Here is a 9,368-nt window from a genome sequence, read left to right on the forward strand (position 1 = left end):
GCACAGGGCACGCACAGATCCATTCCCAGCCCCGACCTTCGGACTCTCTGCCCTGTGCATGCGCAACCTCCTCCTTTCACACTGGAGAGCAGCCACTGCGCTCCCACATTCAATTCCCTCCTGCAAGGCCACCTCTGAGGTTAGAAATCAATGCTCTACAAGCCTATAATTTAAAAAAAAAAAAAAAATTAAAAAATTAAAAAAAAATAAAGCCTATAATAATCCCACAAAAGCAGATAATCCGAATACAGCTGCGTCGCCTTTTAAGTGTCCTGTACGGTGACGGTGACAGTGCACTGCCACAGGAAAAAAAAAAAAGCAAAAAAACAAAAAACCTCGCAGCACGGCCAAGTCCCAAGCTCGTGCGCAGGCGTATAAAGGAAACCGGGCAGTACACGGTAGAATGGGCCGCAAGGGTTGTTGGGAGTTGTAGGCCCAGCAGGCCCAGTGGCCTCAGGCGCTTCGAAGTTGCCGCATGGGGTTCTGGGAGCAGTAGGCAAGACGGCCCCCAAGGCCTTGTGGGAGTTGTAGTCGCCGGAGCCACTTCCGTGCCAGACTTCCGCGTGTGGGGCTCTTTGGACGTCCCAGTACCGCGTTCTGTCCAGGTGAGTTGTTCCTCCTGCAGCGGATGGGCCCGTGGGCCCCTGTTCTTAACTGCGATGCCATGTGAAGTCGAGAGGCTCGGGAAGTGGTGACAGTAGCCCCCGGATTCCCTAACGGCAGTGTCCCAGAGGCCTTCTGGCCAGGATCCCCACGTTGGACACTGTGGTCCATCCTGTCTCTTTCCCACCCACCCCTTCCCCCAGGTAGGGATTCCACCATCTCCCTGCCCAGCCCCCCAGCATCGGGTATATCCAGGAGGCCCCTAGTGTGTCCTCGAACCTCTGCTCTGATAGAAGGATGTCACACACTATCATCCCTCTGACAAGGCTGCAATCCGGAGGTCCGCGTCTCTTCTTCTGGGGGGCACTTATTATTCCCACATTCTACTTTATTTACGGAGCGCGGGCACTGTGCCAAGCCCTGTGCGAGGCTGGGGAGAGACGGCAGTGGACAAAGCAGACCCAGTCCCTGCCTTTAGTACCCCAAAGGGGACAGGTCTGCCACTGACAGGTGGAGTCATGCGGGGATGGAGGCATACTAGCGGGTCTGTGAGCCTGGAGGGGGCGCCTGACCCAGGCCGGATCCATAAAGTCTTCTGCAGGAAGATGCTTAGCAGGCATTTCAAACCTGATATGCCTAAATGGAATTCCTGTGGCCTTCCTGATGAAATGGCCCCATCATCCTCCTGGGGGGTCTGGCCAAAGCCTCTAAGTCAGTCTCCATTCATCTTTTCTCATCAGCCGAGCCCCCACCACAATCCAAGTCTTGTGCAAGTCCTATGGACTCTACCTTCAAAACAGCTCCAGAGTCCCACCCTTCCTTCCCAACTCCACTGCCACCACCCCCACCCAGGCCATTTGCGACTATCACTGGCTGTTGCCAGAGCCTCCTCCTGGGCTCCCTGCCTCTGCTCTTGCCCGCTCAAGTATGTTCCCCGCACAGCAGTCAGTGGGATCCTTTTAAAACATAAGTCAGATCATAGGCCTTTCCTGCTCAAAACCATCTCTGAATAAAATTCAAACTCCATATCCTGGCCTATGAGTCTCTGACAACCTGCAAGGCTCAACACCTGCCAGGGTCTTCCTCCTTCAGGAGGCAGACCCCCAGAACTGGGTGACTGTAGATTTAGGGCAAGAGGAGGGATGAATCCAAGGTGACTATGTCCTGTCCTGTGGAGGAGCTGGGCAGAAGGTGGTGGTGCCCGCAGGAGACAGGAAACAGCTGGGTAAGAACAGGTTTCTGCCTGGGGCGGGCGGGGCGGGGGGGTGGGGCGCAGGGATTGGAGACTGGCCAGTGTGGGCACTTGGGATCTGAGAGACGGCCTAGACAGGATCCTCATTGGGGCATATGGAGGACCAGCTGGGTGGACATCACAAGTCAGAGTCACCCACAAGGAGAATGGGCTGGGCAGAACCTGAGGACCATGAAGAGGACTCTCCAAAAGAGATTGGAGACTCCGCAGGAGATAAACCACAAGAGCAGAGGGAGGATCAAGTCAAAAGAGAAAAAATTTCAAGGGGCTGTTGCTCAGCTTGACAGATGCACCTGATGGTCATGGCTGATGGCTCCTAAGGGCTACTTGCTGGCCCAGTGATAGGGAAGAATACTCTGAGCAGAGGGAAGAGCCAGTGCGAATACCTTGCAGTAGGTGTGTGTCCTGGAGTGTTTGAGAGTACAGACCAGCATGAGCGAGGAGGGGGCAGACGAGATCAGAGAAAAAGGGAGCCAGGTCACAGAGAGCCTCAGAGACCACTGGCTTTTCGTAAAGTGAGAAGAGATGGTGGCTCAGACTAGGGTGGCAGCCGTGCAGATGGTGAGAAGTGTCGGTTTCTGGGTCTGCGTAGAAGCTATAGTCAAACAGGATTTGCTGTCTTCCATTTGGGCATTTGGGGTTTGAGGTCTGAGAATGTCTCTGGGGCATCCTCAGTGGGACATGTGGAGGAATGGCTGCGACTCGACATTGCAATTTGGAATCACCCACGGGGAGAGTGAGAAGGGTGGTGGAGGAAGAGCAGGCTGGGGTCCTGGACCCCAAGGCCTCTGGCCTGAGCAGCTGGAAGGATGGAGCTGCTCTTCACTGGAGGAGAAGCAGGTGTGGGAAGAAGAAGCAGGAATCTGGGTTTTGAGATGCCTATTAGACATTTGAATAGCATGGGCCCTGCCTCAGGAAGTCACAGACAGTAAACAAAGTCTCATAAGGTGACTCCACGTATTGTGGCAAATCCTAGAAGCAGGGTGACCTGCTCAGAGGCTCCTGGACTAGGCCAGCCTGGAGGCAATGGTGGCTTGGGGAGGGGGTACTGAGCCTGGTGGATTTTTATGGGTTTACCAGGCATGTGGCACCAAGGAGGGTATGGCTGGAGGATTGGAGTTTCTGCTGGGGAGGAACGAGGTAGGAGGAGCTGGGGACAGAATGGGGTCAAGGATGGGCTAATCCATGTTTTGTAAGTCCATAGAAACTTGTGGGAGATTCTGATACCAGAGCAGAATTGAGGCCAATCCTGGAGGCCCATCCACCCTGCCTGGGAAACAGAAGCAGCCCCAGTTGGGGTCCTTGGAGATGTGATCCACGCTGCCTCTGTGCCTCTGTGATCACCCTGCCCTGCAGAGGATGCAGTCGGGTCTCATTCCAGGAGACAGTATCCCACCCCCACCCAAAGTGAAATCCAGTTGGTCTTTCCCGTTTCTCCCCCTTCCCCTGAATAGAGCTGCAGTCCCCTACCCCTTCTCTTTCCTTAGAGTTGCTGACCCTCCCAGGCTCTCTAAACAGCCCTGGAGGTCCAGGTCAAAGGGCTCCACCCTGTCCTGCTGATTCGGGCCTCCCTGGAGACTGTGACACTGCTTCTTAATATGCAGCCCCAACCCTTCAAACAGGACACAACCTAATTCTGAGTGTAACTTGCTTGTCTTTCCCACCCCACCCCCATACCAACTCAGGCTCCTTCTCTACTTGGTGCACAATGGGGTGCATTACGAGAAGCCTCCTGAAGCCAGAACGTCCAGAAAAAGCATATTCTACCTGCACATGGCCCTGGATCAATTTGGGCAGGAGAGGTAGCTGGCAGCCTCCCCTAGGCCATGACCCCGCAAACCGGAATCCGTCTGTAACCTGCCTCCCCTCTCTCCCCGCCCAGGAGAAGCCAGCTCCTCCCGGCCCGCCCGGAGCCCGCGATGCCCGCGCCGCAGTGCGCCTCCTGCCATGCGGCGCGCGCTGCCCTCCGCCGCCCGCGCTCCGGCCAAGCGCTGTGCGGGGCCTGCTTCTGCAGCGCCTTCGAGGCCGAGGTGCTGCACACGGTGCTGGCGGGCCGCCTGCTGCCGCCCGGCGCGGTGGTGGCCGTGGGCGCCTCGGGCGGCAAGGACTCCACGGTGCTGGCGCACGTGCTGCGCGAACTGGCGCCGCGCCTGGGCGTCTCGCTGCACCTGGTGGCCGTGGACGAGGGCATCGGCGGCTACCGCGACGCGGCGCTGGCGGCCGTGCAGCGCCAGGCGGCGCGCTGGGACCTCCCGCTCACCGTCGTGGCCTACGCAGACCTCTTCGGGGGCTGGACGATGGACGCCGTGGCCCGCAGCACGGCCGGCTCCGGCCGCAGCCGCGCCTGCTGCACCTTCTGCGGGGTGCTGCGGCGCCGCGCGCTGGAGGAAGGGGCGCGCCTCGTGGGAGCCACGCACATCGTGACCGGTGAGCGCAGGCACTGCCGCCGAGGGCCGAGGGGCCGGCACCTAAAGGGCCTGGGCCCGGGTCCGAGGAGTGGGGAAGGAGCCGCTGGGTGTGCCCTGGGTGGGGGCTGCCCACGAGGAGAAGGGGCTGTGCCTGCCGGCTGCAGGTGCACGGCACAGAACGCGTGCGTGCCTGGGACGGGCGCTGCGCGCTTCTGAGTCCCTGCCATCACACTGGCAGCTAGAGGGGTGGAGGGGTACTCTCCGGGGGCTGTGGTTCCCTGCATTTTAAAGAATGACGTTCTTTGTGTCTCCCCTCACGAAAGGAGGCGAGTGAAGTGGTACCACCCGTCAGAAGCCAACTGTAGTCTGAAGCGCAGCTGTCTTTGAACTGCTTTTCTCTGTCGGCCTCTCCTCTCTGCCGACCCTTATTCTCTCCCGGTCGTTACTTGCACACATAATTCTTGACCATTTACTGTGTACCAGATACAAGCTACGCAGCCCAGAGCAATACCTAACCTCAGTTACCGCTTCTGTAAAATGGGCTTATTAATAATACCGAGGTCCCAGGGTTGCTGGGAATTAGATGAGTTATGTGTGAGGCACTTAGACCGGAGACTGGCAACAGTACACATTACAGAAATGTTTGCCATCGTGAGGACACACAAGACAGTCTCTGTTCCTGCTCTTCTCTCACGTGCATGGTTATAACCTGAGAAGGCTACTAACGAAAACCACACTTTGCCAGTTTATAGCAGGAGCACCCAGTGAAGGGAGAAGAGTAGGGTTAGGAAGCATTTCCAGAGTGAGCCAAGACCTGAAGGCCACCCAAGTAACCAGTGAAGGTCGGACAGAGGGTCGGGTTCTGAGCAGAGGAAACAGCTTATACAAAGGCCCTGAGGAGGGTTGGTACGGCCAATTGGAGAGGCCCTAAGAAGACCAGTGTTTTACTATCTGGACTCTACAGACTCGAGTATAAGATGACAAGATGCAGGATAAGTAGAGATTCAGCTTATGTTTTTAGGGTGATTGTTGTGTAAATATTCCCTAACCTCCTCCCTGGTCTTTCTAAACGGGGTGACCTGCATTCCCAGAGGCACTGAGGCAAGAGCTCGCTTGAGAATCTCCATTAACCGTTAAATGCCCTTTTGACTTCTGTGCAGTAGGAAGCGCACTTCTGAGACTGAAATGGTACTTGTGGTGTAAAGCACTGTTACTACCTTCGGGAAAAGGCAACTAGCCCAGGGCCTGGTTGGCCATAAGTGGGTGGCAAATGAGGGCACCCCGAGTTGCTTCCCGGGAACCTGTGTGTGTCCCCCTCTTGTTTCTCACTGTGACCACCTCCAGCCTCCACCTGGCTGTCCCGTGGTGCCCAGGGGTCTCCATGGCCCTGGGTGGCCCTCCCTGCTGTTCCCCACACGCCCTCTGCATCTCTCTGGGTCCTGGCTGCCCCACAGGGTCTGGGGTGTGAGGTCTCCAAGGCCTGGTCACCTACTCTGCCACTTTCCACCCCCTCCCCATCTCTCTCTGGGTCCTGGGGGTGGGGTCTCCATGGCCGGGTCGCACACTGCGTGCCACTCTGCAGGCCCCTCCCCGTCTGGCTGGGTCCTGGCTGCCCCCCGGTGGCACCCCCCCCTCACCTGCTCTCCCTCTCTCCCCCAGGCCACAACGCCGACGACATGGCGGAGACCGTGCTCATGAACTTCCTGCGGGGCGACGCGGGGCGGCTGGCGCGGGGCGGGGGCCTGGGCTCGCGGGGCGAGGGGGGCGCACTGCCGCGCTGCCGCCCCCTGCAGCTGGCCTCGCAGAAGGAGGTGGTGCTGTACGCGCACTTCCGCCGCCTCGACTACTTCTCGGAGGAGTGCGTCTACGCGCCCGAGGCCTTCCGCGGCCACGCGCGCCACCTGCTCAAGCTCCTGGAGGCGGCGCGGCCGTCGGCGGCGCTGGACCTGGTGCACTCGGCCGAGCGCCTGGCCCTGGCCCCGGCCGCGCGGCCGCCGCCCCCGAGCGCCTGCTCCCGCTGCGGGGCGCTGGCCAGCCGCGCGCTCTGCCAGGCCTGCGCCCTCCTGGACGGCCTGCAGCGCGGCCGGCCCCGCCTGGCCATCGGCAAGGGCGGCGGGGCGCGCGACGAGGAGGGGCCGCCACCCCCGCCGCCCAGCGACCCCGGTTCTGCGCCCGGCCCCGCCGGCGGGGAGTGCGGGGCGGCCTGTAAGGAGCGCTGCGAATAAAGCCCCTCCGCCCGGGCTTCGGTGTGAGGTTGGGAGGGGGACGGACGGGACCGGTTACCGCTGACCCCGCAGAAGCTGAGGCCGGGGCTCCTGGGTCTGAGGGAGGAGGGCCTGGGGGGGCTGTGGGCCAGGACTCCGAGGTCTGAGGGAGGAGGGGCTGGGGGCCGGGAGTCCTGGGACTGAGGGAGGAGGGTTGGGGGGCTGGAGAAGGAGGAACTGGGGCCAGGACTCCAGGGTCTGAGGGAGGAGGGTCCGGAGACCAGAACTCTTGTGTCAGAAAGGAGAGAACTGGACAACTTTCCTTTCCAGAGCCAGTAGAAACCAGGGGGCTGCTTGCCTAGTACTCTGCCGGGTTCTGGGCATGCTCAGGAGAGTCCTAACCCTTCTTTAGGACCTACTATGTGTCATGTTTGCCGGTAGCGGGATAAGCAAAACCGCTTCACTCGATGGGCTCTCTCATTTACAGTAATCAGCATGCTTCTCATTGAGTGCTGTACATACCGCGGAGGCTGCATCATCTGATTTCATCCACACCACGGTCTCATTGGCTGTAGCCTGAGGCTCCATAACTGGCCTGAGGTCACCTAGCTGGAGTTTGTCCCTCCACACCGGGCGGTGGATGGATGGTTAGAGTTCGCCCGTGGTTCAGCATTATCCTATAGAAATATAATGTGAGTCAAATGTGTAATTTTAAGTTTTCTAAGACCCATATTTTTTAAAGGAGGGGGGAACAGGTGAACTTTTAATAATATATTTCACTGGACCCAAATAAATATATTTGACCTAAATACCCCACATATTACAGTTTTAACATGTTGTTCTTTTAAAACTAAAAAAGTTTTAGGGGCCCCTGGGTGGCTCAGTCATTAAGCGGCTGCCTTTGGCTCAGATCATGGTCCCAGGGTCCTGAGATCGAGCCCCGCATCGGGCTCCCTGCTCGGCGGGAAGCCTGCTTCTCCCTCTCACACTCCCACTCCCTCTGCTTGTGTTCCCTCTCTCGCTGTGTCTCTGTCAAATAAATAAATAAAATTTTTTTAAAAAAAACAAAAAACTAAAAAAGTTTTAACACTTTAAAAGATTTTACTATATATATATATTTTTTTGTACTAAGCCTTTGAAATACAGAATGTATGTTGTGCTTACAGCCCATCTCCATTCTGATTCAACCACTGTTCAGACCTCACATGGGACCTGAGGGCCCCACAGGGGAACTGGGAAGATGCTGTCCTAGGCCTTGGCCACAAGAGGTCACTGTACCCACACCTGTGCATCAGGTGGCCCTTGTTTCTCTCTGCGGCCCAGGTGGGAGCTCTGCCTTCTGCAGCCACCTCCTCCCTGGCCTCCCTGGTCTGAGCCAGGCTCAAGGGCAAGAGGCACAGTCTGGCAGAAAGATTAAGGCCCCACTGGAAACCTGGGACCTGTGTGTTCATGCATCCATTCATTCTGCAAATATTTATTGAGCACTTCATCCGTGACAGCAGTGAACAAACACCTGCCTGAATGGGAGAGGCCAAAAAAGAAAGGAGAAAAATAAGTCGAATATATAGTATGTCAGGTGGCAATAAATCGGGATGAAAACAGGCCAACATTTAAGTAGGCGTAGTGGAAGCCCTGACGTTGGGTTTTCTCTTTTTTGTAATGCAAGTGACTGACTTTAGCTTTGCTTGCCAAGGCATCCACTTCAAAGATGGGTATCTCAGTAAACAGGATGCCAGGCACACGACTAGATAAAGAGCCAGGCCGCCTTCCCTGTCCCCCAGGCTCCTTTGTTTTAGAGACCTTAGCTGATTTCCGTAAATCAAAATCACCCTGCAGCTTGTTTTCCCTCTTCCCACGCTTTAAATTCCCCCACTCGTGTTTTAAATTCACAGAGTGAGCCCGTGAAACCCTAGTTACCCCCCTGGGCCCCAATAAAAGCAGAATCCCAGAGACCCATGCACCCACCATCCACTGTGACCTCGCTTTATGGCCCCCAATTTAAAAAAAACAACAACTTTATTTTTTTTTTAAAGTTTCCTGATGGTCATTGTTGAGGGCATCTTGCAATCATGAGAACCACAAGGGCCGGTCCAGACGCAACACTGGTTATCGATAGGCTGAGACACACACAAAACAAGCCTCGAGGAGAAGGTGACAATGGTGCAAAGACCTATCCAAGGTGAGGCAGCGAGCTCTGCAGATTTGTGGGAAGAGCAGAGGAATGGTAACGATCATCCCTTTATTCACACAGCAAACATTTGCTGGCGCCTCCCAGGAGCCAGGCCCTGCAGGGAGCAGTGGAGAAATAGCTGAGTCAGCCTCAGTCCCTGCCTTCAATGGGCTCCCCGTCTGGTGGGAAGGCAGGCATGGACACAGAGGGATATGTGCCATAGTGGGGAGTTAGGTTAGCAAGGACACAGGGGAGCCCCGAGGTGGGTGCCCAGCTCAGCATGAGGTGTCATAGAATGCCTTGTAAAGGAGGTAGTGTTTCAACCAGGCCCCAGAAGGTGAGTAAGAATGAGCACGAGATGGGGCACCTGGGTGGCTCAGTTCGTTAAGTGTCTGCCTTCAGCTCAGGTCATGATCCCGGAGTGCTGGGATCGAGTTCCGCATCGGGCTCCCTGCTCAGCTGGGAATCTGCTTCTCCCTCTGCCGCTGCCCCCATTCCTCTCTCTCTCTCAAATAAATAAAATCTTAAAAAAACAGAAGAAGAAGAATGAGCACAAGAAAGCGGTGGGAGGGAGACAAGGCTGAGAGAACAGCAGGTGCAGGGGTCTGCAGGTAAGGAAGCACCTTGAACCTGTGTGGAATGGCTGCTCCCTGGGCAAGATGGCTGGCGAAGAGCTAGCCCAGGAGGCTGGGCTCCTGAGAAGAGTGAAAAGCTGCTGCATACTGAGGGCT

General features: G+C 56.9%; 1 protein-coding gene across 2 annotated transcripts; it reads left to right on the forward strand.

Annotated features, from left to right (window-relative positions):
• The first annotated feature begins 558 nt into the window (after nucleotides 1-558).
• On the forward strand, nucleotides 559-6,634 carry LOC110572958 (cytoplasmic tRNA 2-thiolation protein 1). Of its 2 annotated transcripts, none has more exons than XM_021681402.1 (3): nucleotides 559-605; nucleotides 3,738-4,282; nucleotides 5,923-6,634. In XM_021681402.1, the coding sequence occupies exons 2-3, from the start codon at nucleotides 3,775-3,777 to the stop codon at nucleotides 6,486-6,488; spliced, it is 1,074 nt and encodes a 357-aa protein (XP_021537077.1). In that variant the 5' UTR covers nucleotides 559-605; nucleotides 3,738-3,774; the 3' UTR covers nucleotides 6,489-6,634. The 2 variants fall into 2 exon arrangements, with proteins under 2 accessions (XP_021537077.1, XP_021537078.1); XM_021681403.1 differs by lacking the exon at nucleotides 559-605 and adding an exon at nucleotides 2,216-2,247.
• Nucleotides 6,635-9,368: the final 2,734 nt, after the last annotated feature.

The sequence above is a fragment of the Neomonachus schauinslandi genome, chromosome 16 (genome assembly GCF_002201575.2).
Source record: "Neomonachus schauinslandi chromosome 16, ASM220157v2, whole genome shotgun sequence".
NCBI classification, from domain to species: Eukaryota; Metazoa; Chordata; class Mammalia; order Carnivora; family Phocidae; genus Neomonachus; species Neomonachus schauinslandi.